Source organism: Eutrigla gurnardus (genome assembly GCF_963514095.1).
Source record: "Eutrigla gurnardus genome assembly, chromosome: 9".
NCBI lineage: Eukaryota > Metazoa > Chordata > Actinopteri > Perciformes > Triglidae > Eutrigla > Eutrigla gurnardus.
The window spans coordinates 9,014,486-9,040,404 of NC_139923.1; the positions used below are offsets into that span (position 1 = coordinate 9,014,486).

Below are 25,919 nucleotides of genomic sequence, written 5' to 3' on the forward strand. Positions count from 1 at the left end.
GCCATGACACCGCCTCCTTTCCACTTTCAACCCCTGCCAGGAAGACATTTCTCACACTGATACTCAGATGGCCGGAGAACAGAGAAGGTGGCGTGTTACCAACACATAAAAGTCGTGCTCCACGTTTTTGTTCTTCTTCATTATTCTGCATCTTTAACAACTCAAGCGTTTGAATGTCTTCTGAGTGTGCTGGTGGATGATTGTCCGAGTGGGGACAGTGTAATGAGTATCCGAGGTGACTAACCGGCCGCCGTGGGTGAGTCAGAGCGGCATCCCCAGTTCTGAATGCCCCCTTTAGTCCCTGCAGGTCATGAGCTGCTCCACTGTCGACACAATGGCCGTTCAGGTTCTGGGCAGATTACAGGCTTTTAAAAAATCCCTCAGTTTGATCCTCCAGAGTGCCTTATCATCCCAAATCTGAAGCAGCTCGCTAAGGAGGGCAGTAGAGACTCAATAATATATACATATAAATATTGTTGAACAGCAACAAAGAAGATGAGAGTGGGAAAGTGTCATAACTGTAGTGATTGATACAGTTATAGCACCTGCATAACAGAGAATGTGAAGGATGGGCAGAGTCGGCCTTGTTACATTACTGATGATATATTTTCACGGCGTTGGCCCTGTAACAGCGGAGTAATATGACATCAACATGAGTTCTACAGTGACCCCACCTACAGTGTTGGCATCACTTGAAGACAAAGTCTTTTCAAAAGGAGGTATAATTTACGGTCTCGGAGGAATTGGCACGGCACCGGGGAAGAACACAGCCGTCAGGGTTCGTTCTGTAGCTCAATGGAGGTTTTATTTTAACATGACCTCACAAATCCACCTGAGGACAGAATAAGTCGTCGGGGAGCATCTGGAGGCATTTTTGTGGTCGAGGTGGAAGGTTCGTCAATGGTTCCCTATGTGACATTCAGAGCGTTAATTTCACAGCAAACAAGATAAAGTAAAGATTGTCGAGTAACGTCGACCTGAGCAGAGAAAGAAGTCACTCTCCCTCTGTGTGTGTTGTAATCTGAGCAGGTTGTGCTTTGTTTACTAGCTCATATGGTGGTTTCAGCTAATAACGTCATTCCAGACATCTGTCAGTGCTGTTAGCGTTGATAGCACTGTTAGCTTCTAGCCGCCGGCTCCGTCGTCACCATGTTGAGAGTGGTGGAGGCAGAAGATCTGTAAAATAGCCTGCATCTTTGCATACACAGTTCCTTCGTCTCGAAAGTCAATGGGTTTTTGGTTAGACGCCTGAAATACATACAATACAAGGATATCAGTAGATAACCTCTCATGGATTTTTAAGCTTTTGCATGTCTTGAAAAAGTGACTGAATGAGACTAAAAGATGGAATCATGCAGACTGAGCTTGTGGTGGCGACATTAAGTCATGTGACCATGGTGTTTTTCTTTTATATCCTCATGGTGGCTTTTTAATTCTAGCGCTTCAAAAATGATCAAAGTGAGGCTCGTTTGCCAAGTTTATCTTGCTGATCATAATATCATAAAATGGCGTTTGCCAAAGCTGTTTGTCTGCAATATTCGAAATTGCAACGGAGAAGTGTCATTCTAGAGGAATCCTTCCACCAGACGTCCTTCTTTGAACCCCCGAAAGACAACAATCATTTTTTCCCCACTTTTTCCCCATCTGTGATAATATTTAACAAACTTCCCTCCGTCTCTGTGTAGCTGTTGTTCTATTGAGTATTAAGTTACATGTTTCCTTTCTTTCTTTATGTGCCGGCAGTGTGAAAGAGAATGAGTCAGACAGTGAAATTGATCTCATGCCTCTTACAAACTTTTTAAACAAGTAGTCTTAGCTCGCCATCTAGTGGTGAAACCCGTGGCCTGCACAACGTGACAGCATCACTAATCACAGGCTGTGTGAAGATTAAGAAGACGTGTTTACACCTTAAAACGATGAGTCTTGTCTGGCATCTAATACCAAGGTGACCTTGAGCAAGGCAGTTAAACTCAAGTGTAAATACGGTGGACGACATGAACATCCATCCATTATCTGTAGCCGGTTATCCTGTTAAGGGTCGCCGGGGGCCAACAGGACAGGTCTATCACAGGGCTGACACACAGAGACAGACCGCCAGGAACGCTCACATCCACACCTACGGGACATTTAGAGTCATCAGTTAACCTGCATGTCTTTGTGTTTAACTGTGCCGACAGGTCATAACAGGTTTCATGACTTGGCACACATTAACATTAAAGACTAAACTATTTATACCGCTAGAGGACACCCATGATGAAACGGTGAAAGAAAGGGACGTAACTAATAATTATCTATTAGAATGACAACTACCGAAATGACACAAATGAGGAAACAAAACGTTTGTAGCTGTGTTCACTGTGCAGTATTTAAATAAGATAATTTATTGATATATTTATTTTGTCTATACTTTGTACTCTCTGCACATTCCTGCACAAAACTGTACACCTCTTCGTTTAAAAAACAGATGTATTGTGCATATTTTATGATATGTTATTTGTTTTATTTTATTTTTTCTTGACTTTTGCAGCCTTTCTTTCTTCTTTTATTTCCTCTACTGTGTTTATTTTCATGCACAAAAACACCAAACCCACTTAATTAAAAAGAAACTATAAATATTTCATAGCACAAGGAAGGGACCAGAAGGATTGATGATAAAAATATATGAGTAACAAATGCATAATGTTAGAAAGTACAGAACATCATGTCAGACCAGCGTGCAGAATTGAAATGGTACTACTACTACTACTACTACTACTACTACTAATAATAATAATAATAATAATAATAATAATAATAATAATAATAGTACAGTTTATACATACAGCACCTTTCAAACACACTTAAAAAGGTGCTTTACAAAGGGAGAGCATATTAAGTGAAAATAACTAAAAAGCAGATATAAGACAGAACAAAACACAGAACAAAACAAGCTTAAATGTAAGGAAGCCCATATCCGCCAATGTCAGATTAAAAAAAAGTATCTCTCAACATGAGTTAGTGTAGTGTGCCATTATTTGCAGATACTAAGTCAGTTATTATTATGAGATAATAAGTCAGTGGTGCACTGCATTCATTTCCAGAGATTCACATTATTGAATGATACACGTGCGCGCGCGTGGCGTGAACAACCCAGATCCGCCTCTACCGCCGCTCCGGTCCCCGGAGACGCGCGCACACAGCGTGAACGAGCATCAATCGAACGCTGTCTGGGAATCCACCCATGCGGTGACGTCACGGGGCTCTGACAAGCTGGTGGTGCCGGAAGAAAAGATGGCGGATCATGAGGAGCAGCTATCCGACGAGGAAAAGGTGAGGTGCCGATTTAAGAAGTGGATAAACGCGAGTCTGGGAGCGTAGCAGTCAACACGTCGAGTCGCGTTGGGGGTGCGTCCCCCGGTGCGTCCCGGTGTCGACCGGCTCCCCTGTGTCCGGTGAAAACCCCCGGGCCTCCGCGGAACCGCCGCTGCTGCTTCTGCTCTTATTATTTTTAGCTCAACTTCCGCTCGTTTGCGAATCTCAAACGGAGGCTCCTTGTACGGTCCTGGCTCAAAAATAGGAACCGTGTACATACTACAAATTCACCTAAGATTACCTCGCACGCCGCTGCGGTTCCCTGGACGTGTGTCCGTTTCGCTTGTTGTTTTGTTGAAGTTTTCACACACCTTAGATCGCTAGCTTGTTAGGTTAGCTTAGCCGCATTATGCTAACGCAGAGCTGGACTTCCCAGCACGCCCTTCTCGCCGTTTTTGATGCCGTTTTTTTGTCGTCACACAACATATATCGCAAGTGTTCAGATTGTCAGGTAGTTTTGTGCAAAGCAGGATTTAAACCCCCGTGTGACAGCGACCGGAGATGGTTATTTTAGCTAGCATGCTAACCACTGTATCTGTACGAAGTGGAACAGCTGTGGGAACTGTGAAGGAAACGACCCAACATGCATAAACAGTATACTTAAGAATCTGTGTTAATAATTAATCGTTCATATTATTTAAAAAGCAGTGTTTCTACTTTGTTACACCCTGCTAGTGGCTGTCAGTTCCAGCAATGCTCATGTTCTTATTTTCTTATATATAAGGAATATCAAATGTCATAACATCAGCTAGAACTGTTGGAACATATTTATCAATTAATTTATTATTTAGGTCAGTTGATAAAAAGTGGTTAGAGATTCCCTTTATTATTTTTTTTAAAGTCATCGCTAATTTAATACTTTTTATACTATACTATTATCTGAGCTGTGATTGCTTGTGATGCGTATTTAATTATGTCCCATAAATGAAATGACTGAAATATTAAATGAATAAATAGTACAAATCGAGCCGTCACAGCTTTTCCATCCTTCTTAATATGTTGTGACCTTTTCCAGCCAAAATTCCCACCCAGCTTGTTCTGTGTCTCGCTGTTGCTTATGTAATAAGCGACACCATTCAGAGGTTAGAACAAGGCCGGTTTTATCTCGCTCTGTTCCACACAAGCCTGAGTCAGAAGTTTTTTAAGAGTCCAGGCAGCTCATTGATCAGCTGTTGGCTCAGCGTTTCATTACATGCCTCCGCTGCATAAGCAACTGTGGCCAACTTGTCATCGTTTGATATGCTGGCTTCACCATAACTGATGTTTTACAGGTGTGACGTTGTGGGTAAACCATTAACAACTTCTGATGTCGGTGCTGCGAAGTGGACGGGAGCTCTTTTCATCACTTAACCGCATCTGTTTCCACATTTGTCACTTTTTGACCAGACAGTCTGATTTGCTGGTGTGATACTTGGCGACATGTCAGGCCAATTCATAGAATAACAGTTGCAGCGAACACAGAATTTACCCAGCGGGAGCTTTTTATTTGCCGTCTGTGAATAAGATTTGTTGTGGGACCAAGTGTGTTACATTATGCATCCATTCCACTGTACGTTGTGTTGTTTCAAAGCGCAGCATTCCCATGTAAACACTGCAGTTTCACTTTGGACTTCGAGGGCCGTCTCTCCGGCGTATTAGCTCAGAGCAACCAGCCATCTGCTGTGGCCCCTCAGCCCTGTTGAGCAGTGCATAGACGTGCTGCAAAGGGAGGTAGTGGGCGTTTTTCATCTGCCTAACATTGACAGTTTCACCTCACTTATAATTTTGAACAACTTTTTCACTGGCTAGTCACGATTTCCAGAATAACAAGAAAACACCAAATGATGTGTCTGTGACTTGCCAGCAACCGCTGGACACGTCAAGAATCTCCTGGTGATCAGCTGTTGGTACTTTCCCCCACATTGAATGGCAAATCTGCAGATTGCTGTTGAGGGAATCCTAACCTGCTGTGATCTGACACGTTACTGTGATGACTGTTTAATCTGTTTTCGGAAGAAGCAGCTAGATGCTGTTTTGATAGGCCGCCTTAGAAAAGTGAACCGCTGACATTCCTTTTTTTGTTAGCAGGATTTCACCTGCGTCAAACATGATAAACGCTTTGCCTTTATCATCCCAAATGTTTCCCATGAGAAATCCTGTTGCGGTTGTGGCTCCGTGATGAGGGATTGCTGCAGTCTCTTCCACTTGTTAATGATTAAACAGTGAGAAGAGGCTCGTCTCTGCCACAGATACTGCTTGTAGCCTTTTTGAGACATTTGGGCACAGGCCTGCCAGCTTCCTGATTACAACAGGGGAAACCACACATTGGTTCACAGGAAACTAACATTTCTCAATGTGTGTCGGTTCTGTACTTCTGTGACTGGGCAGGTTGCAGTACCAGAAATGAAGCAACTTTTTTACTATTCAACCTGTCAAACTTTGATTCTTACTGTAAAAACCTGGATCAATGATCCAGTACATAGCAGACCCATTACCAACAACCTTAATAAGCTTATGGCAGATACCTGCCATGTTTCACTGTAATGTACGCTAACATGTATTAGTCTACAAGAGCGGCATGTTTTGTTAGGCTTTTTGGAGTTGCTATAGGTTAAAAGAAACCCTGAGGACTCTGATGCCGTGGTTCCCCTTTTTTCAGATTTTCTTTTGTCAGCAAAAGTGGTTTGGTGACAATCCATTATCAAAAAACAAAGATAGATGGGATGTAAGATGATATATTTATAGTAGTTTACCCCAACCTTTCATTCATTTCCTCTGATGAGTTACTGTTATTGTTTCATACTCATGCCGAAAAGAATAAATTAATATTATTAATATTTCACATTAGTGGTATCGGCATGTTTCAGCCTTTCACCATTTGTTTCAGCATTTCACCATTCGTCAGTATTGCTAGTTTGTTGGCCAAAGGGACATTTATACAGTGAGGTGATGCCTGATGGTGGTTTTCTAAAAGTGCCAGATTACTGACCAAGAATACTGTGCTTAATGATTTTAGCACTGACGTGGCATTTGTCAGAAGAACAGAGCACAGGTGGAGAGCGCTGATAAACGAGGAAACTTAATAAATGTCGCACATCCCCCTTTGAGCCAATCAGATTCCAGGATGAGATATGACACAGAGCTCCCTTTTAACTTTAGGGAAAATGTGATCAACAGCATCTGAGATACCGTGTGCATCAGTATGCGGCTCTTCAGACTGTATCAATGCAGTTCAAAGAAGGACCAACTTTATGCACCTTTCATTAATGATTGAAGTGAATGATTGATATCAGACCTTCCTCACTTGTTAGATGATCCAGACTGTTGATGTAGGATTATGTGTTGACAGCAATGCTGCTAAAGAGGGATGAGGCTAAGAGAGGCACTAACTAACAGTTAACGCAAAGAAAGGTGATACACTTTTCAAGTAAAGGCACAGACTCCTCATCCACCTTGAGGTGTAACTCTAAGGCTTTGTAGCTTGATAGTACCCACACAGAGTATTCTCAGTTGAGTTAACTCTTTTCAGTACAGTGGATGTGTCAATTTGTCCCGTTTCTTCATGATGAAATGTAGGAAAAGACGATCTGAATGGAAATGGAGGGAATGACAACAACAGCCAACTGTCGATTTGAACTGCACTGCTGCTGTTAAAGGTTATGCTACTTATCTGTGGGAGAAGAAGGTAAATAGCTTAATGCTGCAAGGGATAATGGCTTGATTCCTACCAAGGGCACTGGTGTTAATAATACATGTAGTCACGGTACAGTAAGGCATTACAGATGAAAGCAGCTACTAAATCCCCTGAATAGATTAAAGCCCGTCTCAACGTTTTGGCTATGCCTCCGTCTGGATCCATATACTGTCAAATATATTAACCTTTTAGATCTATATGTATAATTACCTTTCATGTAAAAATTGCAGTAGTAATTGGTCAACATAGTATTATATATTACAGAAAAATGTTCTTCTTCTAATAAGAGGTAGAAAAATACATGTTTTAGTATAGACCAACTTGCGTAATGGCTCACTTGAAGCCCGATCACCTCGTTTTCTTCCTGTCAAATTTTCAAGTTTGATGATTTTACTGCAGTCTGGACAAAAAGTAAACCTAATAAAGAACTCTCAAACAAAATCCTTTTTTTTTTTTTAATTAAATAATGGTGGAATTAAATCATCCCTCGTGTAAGTCGAGGGGCCAAACGGAAACTCCCAACAGCCCCGTATGTGTCCCTGAGCTTGGCTTGTGAACAGCCGTCTCAGACCTTTGGGATATCGAGTAGTCGAATGCTGAAAACTCAGAGGCATCTCCCTTTAACTGAAGAATGTACAGACAGAGGAGCGCTGTCTGTACGTGTCTGCAACACTATGCATGTCTGTCTGTCGAAACACAGCCTTGAGGGGCTTTTAACAGATTACAACCTGGTTGACCCGGGAGTTTCCTATAAACTGATAAACCTTGTGTAAAGACCAATGGCTTTGCAGTGTGGTGTCCACTGGCATATGAAAGCAAATGATATTCCATATGTTAGCTGTAGTAAGAATAAGTCATCGGTGTTTCCAGCAACATCACAGTTTTGATGCCTGCCAAGGTGTCCAGCATGAGTGTGTCATTTTAAACATTTAGAAAATATCTTTTCAATTTTATTTTTTGATAGATCATAATTCACTTCAGTGATCAAACAGTCTTAATTTTGGGTCTTTCCAAAAACGGTATAATATAATATTATAATATAATATAAATATATATAAATATAATATAATATGAAGTGTAACGGTACACAATCTGTTTCTGGAGCCATTTTCTCTCAATAAAAACAAAAATGGTTTCCTTAAGCTTATGACAAATTGCCAAAAACAAGATGCAGCAGCGAAACTTGGTGTTCTTCTGGCTATGCTGTGTCGTCTGCTGAAACAACAAGAAACATCATGGCTGCCAGAGATGGACACGGAAAACAAATCCGCACAGGAAAAGCACCGGTGGTTAGAGCTTAGATTTTTTTTTTAAACAGCTGTTAAAATATAGATAGATGGATGGATGGATGTAAACTCCAGTGGCGTTGGGTGAATATGAAGCATGATCCTGCTATAAAAAAAACAGTGATTTCTCTGTATAACGTGGTGTCACAATTATTAAAAACAGTCAGGAACCAACTTCAATACAACGTCTGCTTCATCGCAGCCTTTACCTCTACGATGTATTCTTAAACCGACCAGCCGCCTCATGTAGATTAGCAGAGGAGCATTTAGCCTATGGCCGCCATCACACTGTGGACTTAATATTCATAAATTATCTCACCCACACCCCAGCACCATCACCCACCTCCACCGATATTCCCCCTAATCAGGCAGGTTTTCCTCTCAACTTGCCCGTGTCTCTGCTGTAGCATTTCACGGCACCGGTGCTGTCGTTTCCCCTCCTTTCTAGGATATTGAAATGGAGGCGCGCCAGGGAAGGGGATCAAACTCCAAGAGATGATGCAGCTTAAAATGCCCGGGGGCCAAAATATTGCTTCAGTTAACTCCTGCTGTGTTATTTTCTTTTTATTGTGCTCTTTATTATTTCCGTGGCTCTGGATTGGCGCGATACGACGATTTCGATGCCAGGATTAGTTGAAGTTGTGTTTTCGGTGTCAGTGGGTGTCTGATCGGGATTAAGAACGGGTGCGCCGTAAGAAGGGTGGATTGTGGGGTGGGGTGTTTGCATTGTGCACAGGGAGTGTCGGTTGCAAGTAAGGAGGGGTTTCTGGGTAATATGAGGATGAATATACAGTGTGCAAGTTGAAAGAAAGACCAGCTGGTGTCTAGGCCAAGACAGTACAAAGACACACGGATCTCACACTACAGGGGGTGTTTTTGTCCCACGTTGTGTGTGTGTGTGTGTGTGTGTGTGTGTGTGTGTGTGTGTGTGTGTGTGTGGTGTGGGTGTGTGTGTGTGTGTGTGTTAGTATTGCAGCTCTTTAGCTAACAACCGCATGGCAGCGCCTCAGAATCCGCCCCCTAAGAATACTTAGAAAGATAAGGGAATTTACTAGGCGAGATAAAAAGCCTTTATTTTCTTGCAAAAGAGAGACTTTGTCCAAGATCACGACTGCTTTGAGTCATATATCGATAACGCACACAGCAGCAACTGTTGGCGTCTTTCTGTTCCTGTGAAATGACCAGACTACAGTCTACAGTCTGTTTCCCTCGGCCGCTCGGAGCTGTGTGGACGTTCACGTGTTTGTGCAGCGAGATCTCCACCGCAGAGCCGTTTACAAAAGTTGCAGCCTCCATAAAATGTGCTTCCTTATTTTTGTGTGTGTGAAAATTGCATCTAACTGCAAAACTCATCAGCTCACTAGGAATTCCCAGATATTGATAATAGTCTTCAGCTAGCTAGCACTGAAACAGCACAATCGCTTGGGCTTTCAAACAAACTTAATAATACACACGATACATTTTTTTTGTATAATTTTTGGCTAGAGCACCATTGAAGCCTTTTTTTAAATAATTTTTCAGACGGGGAGGGAGAGAGGGAGATGACGTGGGAAGTCGAACCCGGGACCACCGCGTCAAGGACATTGAGCCTCTGTACATGAGGCGGCTCCCTTAGACACTGCACCACCGGCCGCCCCAACACAATACATTTTTAATTATTAATCTTTTGGATTATAAAATGTCAGGAACCAGAGAAAGAATGCCCAGCGCAATTAGCCAGAATCCGTCCTCAAATAGCGAATTTCTTTCTGACAAGTGGACAAAGTAATTTACTCAAACCTATTCATTTACGAGCCCCCCCGTGACCCTAAATACAGGATAAGCGGTAGAAAATGGATGGATGGATGGATATTCATTTACGATTGTTACAGGATAAACGGCAGTAAATCCCAGGTAACCACATGTGGTTCTAAAGAAATGGCCAATGCTGAAGTGCCTTTAACTTGCATTATTTATAATGACCAGCAGAAGGCAACTCCTCTGGATGCTAAAAAGTCTGATTGTATAGAAGTTTATGAGAATATTACTCTACTTCTCACTTGATTTATTATTATTGTAAACATGAGTTTATGGTCTCAATCTCTATAGTTTCAAGTCTTCAATCCAGCCTGATGTTTATTTAGTAAAACAGACCAGAAAGGGAATAGACTTCCATGCAATTGGATTTCTTTAACCAGAGGAGTCGCCCCCTGATGGCTAGTAGAAACAATGCAAGTTTCAGACACTTTCACATTGACTTCACCTGTTGGTGCTGTCATTCCATATCTATTGTCTTCCCTATTTGGGGCTCAGCAGCACAGTTGATCTGCACAAGCTTAGTCAGACTACTTGGGGAAGTTTTTCTGACAGTGTTGAAGCACCACAAACTTCAAGTAAGTTAATAAAATTCCCCACAGAGACTCAGCCCTTCATGAAGCACAGTGACTTTCAGTGTTCAAGGTTAAAACTAGGTCTCAGAGCCCCGAAAAGCCCTAGTAGAATATATCCCAGTGGAACAGAGTGCTGATGGAAGGAATTCTTAACTTGCAGCTTCACTTTTAAATTACTACACAACATTAATTACCTCTGCAAAGGAGGCCATGACTTTGGGTCCATTTGTTTGCTAGCCGATAACCTTAATCTATTAGTTCACAACATTTACATTAGTTTTCTTTGTTCTTTGGAACCAGAATGATATTTAATTCCCCCATCCGTAATCGCACACGCAACCAGGAAGAGAAAAGTCTGTATAGCACAGTATTTGTATCTTGCATCACTGTGAACATCGAGGAATAATGTTTAACTTAAATCAAAATAACCCCGCAAGAAAAGGTAGAAAGATGAAAGCATTTTAATTTCTCTATTGCTGTAGAAAGATGCATGCTGCTGTCTCTGTGCAGCAGTAGAACTTGTTTGAGATACTAAGAGGAAGAGGAAGTATTACCTCGTTCTTAACTAGCTTTTAACAGTCAATGCCTTACTCATAATCCACTAATGGTGTCTCCATCTCCTCCTCCTCCTCCTCCTCCTCCTCCTCCTGTTGGTGATTCATTTAAAACCACATCGCTCCCTTGGCTTCATCTCATGTCGTCTGTGCACCGTGAAACAGTAAGCTGTCAGATAGGATTGTCGACCATCCTTTGCACTCATCTGTATTGGTCGCTCCCTCTCTGTAGACGTGGGCTCACAGTTATTCACATTCGGGTTCCAATATCTGTGGCCGGCAGCATTATTTAAGCCGATGTCTTGAAACGTTTTTAATGCCAAAACACTTGAACTGTTTATAGACATTAATTAAGTGTTTTACCCACACCTTTATTCCTGTCGGGTGGAAGGAGACATGATGCAGGTGTGACTGTGTTTTTTAAGTATTTTTTTTTAAAGTATTACATTACATTGAAGCAGCGAGACCAGGAAAAGAATAGTGTAATGTTTTTATTTCCGACTATGAGACTGTACAGCCGGCGTCCAGCAGTAGTTACAGTTCCCAGATCTGTGTAAACCAGATGAGAGTGCTGACTTTTGTGCTCTTAGCTTGTCTTGTCATTTAAGCACCTTTTATAAATTTCCATTTCCCATAGTTATTAACTGTTCCATATGTTTATATATTTTTTAAGGTTATTTTTTGGGCCTTTTTGCCTTTATTGTGAGAGGACAGCATGAGAATAAAAGGGGAGTTATCTGAACTGAGCTATCCGGTGCCTTATACTCTACATTTACTGCCAGATAAAGGTGTGAATAAAGCCATGTTCACAATAATGATGTATCTGAGACACATCTGATAATGGAGAGACAATTGTAGGGCCTGTTCCTTTAGAGTAAAACCCAGAACACGGACCCATGTGAACTGATCAGATACGCGATCTGGGGCATTTTGCTTCACACGTGTAAAACTGCTTCCTGGAACAGACTCATGGACCGTCTCGCCGCTGTCCGCATAGAGACAGTGTTTACACTGCCGCCCTCTAATGAGGGCGACCCAATGCAAATTACATTCCCCACATCAGCAACATCAAGTCACAAACAAACGCTATTTCCCACCAACAAAGTACAAACACACTCACACACACACACAAGTTGCAAATCTTAGATTGTTCAACATAAGTGGGTCGTGATGATCTCATGACAGGGGATGCAAGATGCAAGTGCAGGTACACTTTGATGTCAACATCACAGACACACACACACACACACACACACACACACACACACGCACATTCTCACACACACACACACACACATGTCCACACACAAGTGCCTTCCTTTCTTTCAGCATCGCTCATTAGCAAGAATCAATCTGCAGCTCTGCACGGGTGTCAGAGCAGTTGTATACACACCGCTAATAAGGGCCCAGGGGACGGATACACACACACACACACACACACACACACACACACACACACACACACACACACACACACACGTATATACATATACCTGCCCTGATTCACCAGCTTGTGAGACTTGGGGAGGAGGGACCTGGCTAAGCCCTGCTAGTGATAGAGAGGGGTTGAGAGATGTTGAGGTAGTGCGAGAGAAAATGTGTACTAGAGTCCTCAGCACATTTTTATGTCCTTATATGGTTGTAAACCAATGCGGGGGGAGGGAGGGGCCAGTTGTCTCACTGTCTATATGACATGTGACCTGGAAACAGGAAGTGTGGTGGTGCGGAAGAGAAGTGAGGAAAGGGGGGGGGGGGGGGGGGGTGGAAGTGCTCGGATGCACCGGGGGAGACGTTGAAGTGCCTCGCTCCGCCCTGAGTTACCACGATGACACAGTATCATTACACCATCTGTTGGCCGCCGTGCACACGTGGAGTCGCCGTTCACGTCCATCGCTTTCATGCAGTTAACCAGCTTCTGTCTGGTTAACTGCATGAAGTTATATAATAAACAACATTTCAATCATAATAAACAACATTTCAATCCAATATGGTGTCTCAGATTCAGACTCAATGTGTAATGAGTGATTCACCATGTCAATGTTTTTTTTTGCTGGTGTCAGATCAGTGATTTCAAAGTCTTAACGTTTACATTTTCTTCTGCAGGTACGCATAGCAGCTAACTTTGTCATCCATGCCCCGCCTGGAGAGTTCAATGAAGTCTTTAATGGTGAGCGTTCAGTTTCTTTTCTTTTCTTTGTATAAAAATAAAAATAATGGCATGTAAAACGTGATGTTTTTGCTGAGAACTGGCTGTGTTTAGACATGCTGGTGGTCCCGCTAGGCGAGGGGAGAACATCATCCCTGCTCCTCTTCATCTCACTTCCTGTCCTCCCTCGACTAAATGCAGTATTATACCACCGTGTAAAAGAACTGGCTCTGCTTGAACACAACACATTCCTGTTTCTTGTACATATAAGAACCTTTTTTCACTTTGTTCAGGGGTTAAATAGAAAATTTCTTTCCATTTTGGAGTTGCAGTTCTTTTCTATTTAATAATTTATGATCATGGTGCAGCTGCCAGTTTAAGATTAGTTTTAAACCTCAATAACATTTATGTAGAGTTTGTTTTGTGCCACATTATACAATGATGTATAGATTGTGACAAAAATTACTTCAAGGTTTAATAGTCATATTTGCTCAAACTGTCACTAAATCCTGCAGCAGCATGTGAGACGCCTGTGAGACGATCAGGTTCCTCTGCCCCCTAATGGCACATGTGAGGTTCCACACGCCAGAAGAATTAACCAATCAGAGGCGAGGAGGCTCGGAGGCAGCCTGTCAATCGAAAACGGTCAAACTAGGCGACTCTGATCAAATAAATATGGATCGAGATGTGGCTGCATTTCCTACTTCCCACCTAAGATGTTTTCACAAACGTATTCTAGTGTGAGAACGTTTGAGACCTGACCACCATGTTGAGAACCAACCGAGCAAACATTCTCATGTTCTCAAGAGGACCAACGAGCACTCGGTGTTGGTTTAAATAAGCCACGCTTTGACTCCACTGGTAGTGATGACACACTTTTATTGCATAATAATTCACAAACCAAATGTACAGGGTAGGTTTTTAGCCTTTTTTTATTTATTTTTTTCCGACGTCATTCAGTGACCCTTTGCAGTTGAACCCTATGTCTATTTTCGGCACCGTAGGTGTTTGGAAATAGTCGACTGCTGCAGTTTGTAACACGTAAGAGGCTGCAAGGGTGAAGGTGATTTAGACTCGTCCTGTTTCTGCCTCGTTGAAATGTTTCAAAATAAGAAATAAGATACGCAAGGTTGAATTAAAAATGTCTTGGTCAGGAAAATCCGACAGACGTGCAATTCATCTACACAGCAATGTTTTTTTTTTTTGTGAACTGATGTTGTCTTCATAAGTTATTACACACAGAACGTGAAAATAACAACGTACATTTTACTTCCATGACGAAGCTTTTGCACCACAAATCAAGGCATCGACCAATCACTTTGTGGGAAAGAGACGTATTTAAATGGAAAGGCCTTTAGGACAAAGTTGTGGACAAGTAATGGGGCTTTACATCATCGTGCAATATTACAGCATTCAATTCATTCATTCAAATTCATCAAGACAAGAGAGATGCAATGAAAATGGAATTAAATTTAACTTTTGCAGTCACCGAACAGGAGCCGTGTCTCTGTGAAAAAACCAACCGCGAAAGTGAAATAAGACTTTTCTGACGTGCTCACCCTGCAGAGAGTGTTGACACCACACTGTAAAGGAGTGATCGCGTGTGTGCGTGCACCCGTCTGGCCTCGATGAATGTCGGAACCTCGGAGGCGCTTGGCGGGCCGTCTGTCCTCCTCTTATCACAGCCTGACAGCAACACTCACTCTCAAACACACTCCCCTCGCGCCACTTTGTCCCCTTTCATCCCGCTGTGATTTCACAGCCTTTTCCACTGAGCTCATTCACCACGCCTTGCAGAGACTGACTTTGTCTTCTGTGCTGGTGTATGTGTCATGGTGCTAATCTGCCGTACCTTCTCTCCGTCTTCCTCGCCACCTTCCTCCTCCTCCTTGCTCACCATAATCTCACCGTTTTTCTCTCCTCAGATGTGCGATTGCTGCTCAACAATGACAATCTTCTCAGGGAAGGTGCAGCGCAGTAAGTCTCCCCTCTTACACTGTTTTCAGGCCTTGGAATATATATATTATTATTATTTTTATTTTTTTTTGCAGAAGTACTGAAAAGTCTGAGAGGGAAGCATGGGTCATGTGAAACAACGATACGATCAATTATTCTGGCCAAAGAAAATGTGCCAATCACGATATTATCCCGATAATCATCAAAAATGTTCAGTTGGCTCTATAGCATACTGGAATAACTTTACTTTACATTGTTGACGTCTTTAAATCCAGTCACTATGTTTGCATGAAATAAGCTTGGAGTGTATGACGTTTATATGTTTTGTCTATCAATTAAATTAAATGGGGCTTTATTGGCATGAAAGTTTCAGTAACAATGTTGCCAAAGCATCAACATATATATAATTTGTCCAAATATTAGGACAGAACACAATAAACAGCAATATGAACATTAACATTGATTTATATTAATTATATTATTATATATAATATGTATTATACTGATATAATTATGTATTATCTCTCTCTCTCTCTCCCTCTCTCCCTCCCTCCCTCCCTCCCTCTCTCTCTCTCTCTCTCTCCCTCCCTCTCTCCCCCCCTCTCTCCCTCTCCCTCCCTCTCTCCCCCCCCTCTCTCCCTCCCTCCCTCCCTCCCTCTCTCTCTCTCTCTCCCTCTCTCTCTCTCTCCCCCCCTCTCTCTCTCTCTCCCTCCCTCTCTCCCCCCCCTCTCTCCCTCTCCCTCCCTCCCTCTCTCCCTCTCTCTCTCTCTCCCCCCCCCTCTCTCTCTCTCCCTCTCTCTCTCCCCCCCCTCTCTCCCTCTCCCTCCCTCCCTCTCTCCCTCTCTCTCTCTCTCTCCCCCCCCCCTCTCTCTCCCCCCCCCCCCCCTCTCTCTCTCTCTCTCTCCCCCCCCTCTCTCTCTCCCCCCCCCTCTCTCTCTCTCTCTCTCTCCCCCCCCCTCTCTCGCTCTCTCTCTCTCTCCCCCCCTCTCTCTCTCCCCCCCCCCCTCTCTCTCTCTCTCTCTCTCTCCCCCCCCCCCTCTCTCTCTCCCCCCCCCTCTCTCTCTCTCTCTCTCTCCCCCCCCCCTCTCTCGCTCTCTCTCTCTCTCCCCCCCCCTCCCCTCTCTCCCTCCCTCTCTCCCCCCCCCCTCCCCTCTCTCCCTCCCTCTCTCCCCCCCCCTCCCCTCTCTCCCTCCCTCTCTCTCTCTCTCCAGTGCTTTTGCACAGTACAACCTGGACCAGTTCACCCCAGTGAAAGTCGAGGGCTACGAAGAGCAGGTGGGTTTGTGCTTGTGTTTTTCTGTCTCTCACCTCCACTGTGAATGAGAAGTTTTAAACACAGAGAAAAGTCTTCATGAGTTGCAGTAAATGCCCAAACTGCGCTGCTTATAGAACACGAAGGGAACACATCAGACCTTGATGGACTAATTATTCAAGTTGAAAATCTTTACTAATTAAATTAGATAATTTGTTGAGAACAAAATTACAATCAGTGGGAACCAAAACCACCAACCCGGTGAGGGCTGGATTAAAAAGAATTACACCCAAAATCAATGTGAAAAATGAAATCACAGACGGATCCAACTTTTGTGAAGTTCATCAGAGTTGAGTGAGAATTTTTAAGGCAAGGCAACTTTATTTGTATAGCACATTTCATACACAAGGCAGACTCAAAGTGCTTCACATCATACGACAAAGTGAAAAAAAATAGAAGAATTAAAAGAAAATAAAGGCAAAATTAAAAATGCATTACAGAAAGAAAAGGAGAATAAAAACATATTTGCAATAATGAAAAACAGTGCAGACATTAAAAGATTTAGCAGAAAGCTATGGTGAACATAAAAGTTTTCAGTCTAGTTTTAAAAGTGGTCAGAGTTGGGGCGAGTCTTACATCTTCAGGAAGTTTATTCCGTATGTTTTGATACAGATTTTTGAAGGAAAATTTCAAGACTTTTCTCTTGTTTTTAATCCTTGTTCACTGTAGAGGCATATATGAAAAACATGGTCGTTGATAAACTCAACTCATTTCGTGGGTCAGGGATTCTTTTAATTTTGCCCATATTTCCTGTTGCCCCCCTCCAAACACATGATTTCGGCCATGATTGTATATTTCTTCAGCTGATGCACATCAGAGAACAGATCTAGACGAGATAAAAGTCCAGTTAATAAACTGTATCGTATGGTTTTAAGTCACATGTGTTACTGCACATGCTGGCAGTAATACTGTTTCTTTGTACTACGTAAATTCAACAAGTTATATTTCATATTACAGTATGAGCTTGATGAATGTTAAAAAAAGTGGAAAGAATTACAGAAAAAATGAAACCAGGAAGCAGGAAAAGCAACAGGCGTATTCAGTTTTCATTATTGTTTTATGCCATTGATATTTTGGCCTCATGGCATTCAGTGCAGATTGGATTAAAGCGTCCCAAACAAGTCCCAGTGTTCTCCTCGGCGTCTGCGAGAAACAAGATCACAAGTCTCTATCTGAGCGTCATCGCGTGGATGACTGTGAAGCTCGAACGCTGCGGCGAATGAATGTGCCTGTGTGTTCACTGCGGTGGTTGCAGCATGTCATGCAAAGATGTCATCATGTCGCTCCGTTCCTGCATCACGGGTTCTGTTCATTGGTGTTCTTAATCTGTTTGTTCAGTTTTTCTTTCTCACTCTCCCCCCCCCTTCCCCCAGGTCTTAATCACAGAGCATGGGGACCTCGGGAACGGCCGCGTCCTGGACCCCAAGAACAAGATCTCCTTCAAGTTCGACCACCTGAGGAAGGAGGCCAGCGACCCGCGGCCCCAGGACGTCGACGGATCCCTGGAGGGCTGGAGGAGCGCCGTGGACTCGGCCGTCAGGGCATACGTCAAGGAGCACTATCCCAGCGGAGTCTGCACCGTACGTCACAGTCCACCCACGTTACCACCACCTAAAGGCCATTTGTATTATTATTTAAGGCTTTTCTATCATCCTGTAGCTTCCCAGTCGTCTTCCTACTGAATTTAAACCATGAACATTACATTTTGGACAAAGTACATATGTTTCAGCATGAAACTCCACATGGCCGTAGGTAGGTTGATATTGCTACATATACATCCATATACATCCAGAAACTCTGGGGCCATGCCAGACAGGTTTACCAGCAATGAGGCCAAGTAGTGAGCTGCTGACTGAGTCATACAATAACACAAACAAACTCACCTCTCGATGCAGCGACAGAGACTCCTTTGTGTTTCCTGCTTAAAATCCCAGTTTTTGTCAATGGAGCCTGGTGTCATTGAAAAAAGTGTATGTGTATATATGTATATTTATATATATATATAAAATTACATTTACAAAAGTATATATATTATTATATTATTGATATTATCTTTTTAATAAATATAATCCTGGTTGTTCAGTAAGAAGACAACAGCAGCAGCAGATATGCCCAGTACAGTGCAATTACTGCCGGGCCAGTATTTTGACATGCATTCCACTTTATAAAGCATCTGTTGTGCTCCTTATTTATTCATGCAACGTGAGAGCAGAGCAGTTCTGCTGCAACACAGAATTTGTTATGTGGTTTTGTCACATAACAAATGAACCCGTTGTACATGTTATATCGTCTCTCAGCGGCGCGGCAGCGTGAACTTCATGTTGCAGCTGCGAAAACCGCAAACCGCCATCCAGGTCAATCAGCTCACGTGTGCAGCAGCAAGAAGGAGCGACTTCAAGGTGGTCGTTAGTTTGTGAGAGGAAAAAAAGATCCTCACATGTGAAATCTTGAAAATGTTCTTTTCTTCTCCCTTCAGATTTACGGGAAAACCATCGACGGACATCAAACCATCATCGTGTGCATCGAGTGCCATCAGTTTCAACCAAAAAACTTCTGGTATGTTTTATCTCTTAATATTCGATGTGAAATCTGATTTACATTTCACATCATTACACACACAAAGCAGCACACTGTTTGATTCAAGCCTCTCCAGTTTTAAGATGACAGGCAAAGATTTTCTTCTTTTTGAGAATTCCTCTTCGACAGTTTCTAAAAGAAAAGAAGTAGAGAATGAGCCAGAAAGGCTGTTTGATATGTACGAGACGCTTCGAAGGCATTATGTTAATTGCCACTTAGCTCTGGAGCTTTAGACTGTTGGCCCTCATAAGTGCAGCTGAGCTGTTTCTGATCGGGCTAATCTAATTGGATAAGAAGTGCTGCTCACCTCTGTGCTGCTGGATTTCAGTGGGCTTCCAGGTTGTCGGGCGTAATGGTCCCACGGCTGCAGAATGTGACGGCCACCGTTTACACCGTCTCTCTGTAACGAGGAACCTATGAGGCAGATTTGGGAGGATTTGAGGATGTGAAAATGAAATCAATATAGGCAATAATATACTCACAAAAAAATCAACCATTTTCTGTGATTAGATTTGGTGTCAAATTAATAAATGATGACGCGATGACAAAGATATCAGGATTCAATGAAACACAAATACCTAAATGGTACTTTTTTTAATTTCAAAAAGCACATTTTTGGACATTTCCATCCAGATGTATAAAAATCTCTCACAGGAGGTGATGCTGGCTGCAAGCATTTAAAGGAGCAGTGTGAAAGATTTTGGGTGACATCTAGCATTGAGGTTTCAGATTGCAACCAAATTAAAAGTTTTCCTGTGTGCCAAGCATGTATGAGAACTATAGTGGCCCCTTTCTAGATCCGATGTTTGGTTTGTCCGTTCTGACGGACTCGGACTGACTCAGCGACGTGGAGACGACCCGCTCTGTACGTCGATATAAATGGCTCACAATCAAAAAAAGGTTAGGTTTGACAACTGGTATGAGATAAAAGGGGTAAAACAATTTAAAAAGTAAATGTACATATTTCAAATAAACATAAATTCACTGTTTTAAATTGAAAAAAATACGGCGCGCAGTTGGCAGAGTGGTTAGAGTGCATGCCATGTACGAACGTACATACGCAGCAGACCCCGGTTCGAATCCCAGCTGGAGGTCCTTTCCTGCATGTCACACCCCCCTCTCTCTCCTATGTTTCCTATCTGTCCACTGCTAATAAAGGTGTCTATGCCTAAAACCATTAAACATAAAAGTCACCATTTTAAATCAAATTATCTGTACTTCACATCAATGCCTTTCCGTGTTGTTTTATAGACGTCAGGAATAACATTAGTGCTGAAAAGTGTAGCGCAGATCGAGCGTTTTGAAAAGGTGATGGAAGCCCGCAACTACGGAACAATCTTCAGCAATAAACGTCCCACTGCACTTGTTCTGTTCTTGTGTTTTCTGCACCGGTAGAATCTGCTGGTTGGAAGGCATCAGCGAGAGACAACTGTTTTTAACTGACGGTGTTACCTGCTCAGCCGTCCTGCTTCCAGGACATTGGATATTAACTCGGCAGGGCAGAGCCAATTCAGAGAGAAATACAAAGCATGGAAACATGACATTTTATGGCTAGAATGAGAACAAACTGTTTCTTTCTCTTTGGATCTTTACAAAACTCACTTTTATTGCCAACTCACTTCATTTTTGTGTGTGTTGTGATTATTGTCATGAGTGAGTGATTAAAGTCTGGTCCTCCTCTTCCTCTCTACACAGGAACGGACGCTGGAGGTCAGAATGGAAGTTTACCGTCTCCCCCTCCACCACCCAAGTGGCAGGAATCATGAAAATCCAGGTATTTTTGTTTAAATCTTCCTGGTGTGAAGAGGAAAACATGTTTGGTGCCGCTGGTTTCTATGACAGCCATATCTTGATTGTACATCACCACAGGAACCACCGTTTGTATGACAGATTAGCGTCGCCGCTTTTTATCATCTGTTTATTTGACAGTGGGGGTTTTTCTTCAGCACCAAACGTCCTCGTACTTGGAGCTTATCGGCGCTCACGTAGACGACTTGTCCGAGATGATGTGTACGCCGATAAAACGCTTAGAGGAAATGTTCAGTTTCCGCCGGCTAACAAAATGTGCTCTCGCACAAACAGGCTTTTCTATCTTTTTGTTGTCATAGCATCGGTCTGACAGAAAACTTTCTACAGTGGAGATAGAGATTCAGAAAATTCAGATATTTTCTACTTGAAGCTCTCAGAGCGGCCTGCCGAGGGTGAATCGCTTTTTCTCAACTTGAAAAAAGACGCTGATGCTCAGAAAAATCAAAAAGTACCATGTGGACACAAGCCCTCACTATGTTTTAGTGTTTTACTAGGCCCCTTGGAAATGTGTTGCGTCTCCCACGCTGCTTGTATTGCTCCTACTTGTTGTATTGTTGCGGTTGCTAACTGAGTTTTATGTGCAAAATTAAGAGAAACTAAACCTTTTTATCGCTGCAGGTTCATTACTATGAAGACGGCAACGTTCAGCTAGTGAGCCACAAAGAGGTCCAGGAGTCCATGTCAATTTCTGTGAGTTTAACATATTTAACATACATATTCATACAAGAGATGAAATAAACATACATCAGGGGGGCGCTATGCTATCAACTCAGTTTCATTCAGAGAAACATTTCTTCATGCCACAAAAATAAGGAAGACGTTTGGATCCTGCAAAGATCCTGGCCCCGGTTTCCCGATAACGTCCACTCTTAGCGCGCTACGAAGACTCCTACGTTATGACTTACCAAAGTTGTTTACCTCTATAGTCGTGGTTCCCGAACGGTCTCTAAGGAGTCTTCTTAAGAAACACTCCTTACGTCGTACGTACACGGCGCTGTCCAGAAAGAAAGTGCTGAAATCAATTGCTCAGAGTTCGATTTTCCATTTCATGGACGGGTGCATGACAGCACTATATTATAAAATGTAGGCTATTGCAGTGTTTGCGAATAAAACATTGCTAGAAATCCTTCTAGGCCTAAACATTTATTTAACCATGGTCCAACATACTACCATATACTGATTTAAAAAAAGATATAAAAAATATAGAAACAGCGGAGGAGATTGAGCCAATTACATCCTTAATTACATGAATATTTGTTGCCGTTGTAGTCGAAACTTATGCAATATAGTCGCATCGGTCAATATATCCATGGGATTGAAGTTGATCCTCATGAAATGATGTATTCCAACTAAACGGCTCCGAGGACGGCGACGTCTTTGGTTCAGTACGAGGATACGTTGTATCGCTGCCATAGTTTTGCCACCGTTCACAACCGTCACCGGCGTCCATTTATGACATTTAACCACTCAGACCCTAATTGTTTGACGATGTGCCAATTTCCGAAATTGCTTGCAGGATTGTGCATGCCTTGACATTGACTAGGCCTAATGGGCTAATTAAATGACACTGTAATATACCTAGGCTACTTCTGAGGTTGAAGTAAAGCTTAGCCTCGTGATGAAATGCATGCGCATTTTATTTTTATTTTCTTCATGAATGACTTAAAACCATTGGTGAAACACAACACTGACAATAAGCAGTTCCATGCGCAGCTGGGATTTCTGGGTTACTGTACAGTGGCGGCGACTAGCGTCAGGAGCTGAAACATCGCTACGGTAGAGCTAAGAAGGCTCTAAGAGTGCTCCAGACCACTCTTACCAACGTATGAGGTACGAAAGAGATTCGTAGCATAGAACGTTTCAGGAAACACGCAAAATGTTAAGTAGGAACTCTAAGTAGGGGTTACAAATGATGTAGCGTTAAGAAGGCTTTAAGAAGGCTTCGGGAAACCGAACCCAGGTCTGGAGGGAGTTTCTTTAAATTTTACCCTAACGGATACACTTACATTTTGGCGATCAAAGGTCAAGGTCGCTCTGACCTCACAAAACTATTTTGTTTTGGCTGCAACTACAAACAAAGAATCAATATGCTAATTATAACAATTTTACACAAATAGAAAAGGAAAGAAGTGACATCATGTCATTTTTGACAGACGTGGATGTAAACTGCAACTCGACTGGTTGGTGGAGGTAAACCACAGTGAGGCTGTAATCCTAGTCTTATGTGCACACAGACACATGAGGACATTTGATGTCCTTTTAAGTCCTTTCCGATGTTTTGTACAGTAGTCGTTAAAATACCGAGTGTAGAGAATTCCAACCTGTAAAAAAATGCTATGTCGTCTGAAGAAGCATGAATTATCTTGATTTTGCCGTTTTCTGTAGCAGCCTAGCTTTTAAAACTACGATGTGATGAGGCATGTAAAAGATATGCATATTAACCGTCTGAGACCTGCAGGATCGCTGGTGTTATTTATGAGGCTGTAGCTGCTTAGTCTCTTCATATGACACGAGAAAACCTAGAGAATCAAATTATCCCCCGTACTCTTGACATTAATTATGTGTTGTCATCTTTCAGAATGAGGCTTCAACTGCAAAGGAGTTTGTTAAGATCATGGAGGCTGCAGAGAACGACTATCAGGTCGGTAAACACGGGACGTGGATGTTCTGTGAAATCTGTGGATTACAGGCACAACTATCCACACAGCTTGTGGTTTTTAATCGATGTGTCCATGAAGAGCCTTTAATATACTGATTTATTGAAAGTTTTTGTGTGATCGATCCATCCACCCACTGTGTTCTGGGTCTATCACGAGGCCTCTTACCACTTGGATATGGCAGAAAAAGAAAACGGGAGGAAGAGTGCAGGAGGCATCCTGATGAGATGCTGTAACCACCTCAGTTGGCCCCCATCGACGCAGAGGAGCAGTGGCATCTGAGGTCCTCCCCCTCTCTCTGAGCTCCTCCCCCTTTCTCTGAGCTCCTCCCCCTCTGTCTGAGTCAAGACCCCGAGATATTTCAACTCCCTCTCTTGGCCCAGTCAGTCACTCCCAACCCAGAGGTCCAGAGAACCGTGGCCTCAGACTTCTTTTTCCTTGTGTCTGTCTGTATTTCTATTGCAGGGGCTATTTACACAACAATGTTTTCAACATAATGCACAAAAGATGTTATTTTTAATACATAACTCCAGCATAGCCGTGTAAACTAGCAAAACCTGGTGCCCACGGGAACAGTGACATTACAGCTTCACTTGGCACACGCGTGTTACATTTGCAGTCAAATAAATGTGAAGAGGATGAAGAGCTGTTTGTGTCGTTATCTCTGGTACATTTCTTATAAGTGTAGATCAGCTGCATCGTTACTGTGATCAGAGACGGATTAGCTGCTCTCTGTTCCACGTCCTCCTGGGACACGCCGTGGTGTTACCTGGCCTCGTAGCATCACAGGATCTTCATCACGATGCCACGTTTTCAGGCTGCAACGGATGGAAAGCCGAGTCACACTGAAGGGACTGGATGTTGTCTTTTAATAGAGGAATGTGCACTTTTCATGGCCATCAGGACCTTATTTGACTTTAGAAAACTCGCAGAAAAATCTTGGCTACTTCGAAGAATTATCTGAAAAACAAATTAAGTTATTTTGTTTGTTTCACTCAATGTTTTAGTCCATAACTGGAAAATAAGTTAAAATGTACTTTTAATGTGTTTTATATATTTTTAATCGTCTCTCCGTCTTTCTCCGTTATTCCTCCCAGACGGCCATCAACGAGAATTACCAGACCATGTCGGACACTACCTTCAAAGCCTTACGCCGCCAGCTTCCTGTGACACGCACCAAGATTGACTGGAACAAGATCCTGAGCTACAAGATCGGCAAGGAGATGCAGAATGCTTAAAAAGCGACAGATGACTCCCCCCTCCTCCCCCACCACACCCCTCCCCCTCCCAAACAACGTTGCATGACTGGATAGTTGTATCGTCTTTGTACAGAAATTAGAGAAACTGGGACAAAGAGAGGTTTTGGTCTCACAGCCAGGCGTCACATTACACGTTGGATGTCTCCTTTTTGTTGGTGTAACTTTGCTTTGATACAGAAAACTCCTCTGTAAACCGAACCTATGATGATGAAGATCATGAGCCTATTTTGGAAATGATAACTCAAGGAAAATAATACAAGACATAGGAAAAGGTGGGGGGGGGGAGCACTTGTATGCAAAAAAAAAACATCCTTATAAAATACAATATCACGTGTGCAATATTTATTGTGTCAGTGAGACCACGCCTTTTTATTTGACCTGCTGAAAACAAAGCTGTTTTACATTTTTGCGATGATGGTGAAACAAATCGACTTTGGGAGGATTTTGAGAGAACGACTCTCTTCACTTCATGGTTTATGTTCCCGTACGGTCGAGGCAACAAAAACAAACGAAAATGTGTTCATTGAATCTTTGGCACAAACCATCGGTTTATTCTCGTTCCCTCATTTTGGTACTTCCCCTCACCGTTTCGTCCCGTGTGTTCGATCTCGAGCTCTCAACTAAATGGCCTTTTTTTTTTTCTTTTTCTTTGACTTGACTTCGTCTGAACTCTAGCTCGGCGCCGGGAGTTCTGCGGCCACTTAACAAGCTTGATTAACAACTCATCAGTCGCTAAGTAATGTGCATAATGTCCAATTTACAATAAAATCAAAGCGTATCACATTCTCTCCTCCAGTGCTTATTTTTATTAAAAGAAAACAAAAACAGAACCTGACTGTATTATATAACAAGGCACATTGTAATATATATACCTGTATGAAACATCCTGTCTGTCAGTTTGGTGATTTATTTCCATGATATTAATTGTAATTCAGTCACAATTATGTTGCATTAAATGACAAATTTTCTA

General features: G+C 42.5%; 1 protein-coding gene across 1 annotated transcript; it reads left to right on the forward strand.

Moving 5' to 3' along the window:
- The first annotated feature begins 3,182 nt into the window (after nucleotides 1-3,182).
- Nucleotides 3,183-25,919, forward strand: LOC311018722 (F-actin-capping protein subunit alpha-2). Its single transcript, XM_084017773.1, has 10 exons — nucleotides 3,183-3,309; nucleotides 13,337-13,400; nucleotides 15,305-15,356; nucleotides 16,547-16,610; nucleotides 18,021-18,227; nucleotides 19,124-19,203; nucleotides 20,920-20,998; nucleotides 21,652-21,723; nucleotides 23,612-23,674; nucleotides 24,788-25,919. The coding sequence occupies exons 1-10, from the start codon at nucleotides 3,271-3,273 to the stop codon at nucleotides 24,926-24,928; spliced, it is 861 nt and encodes a 286-aa protein (XP_083873899.1). The 5' UTR covers nucleotides 3,183-3,270; the 3' UTR covers nucleotides 24,929-25,919.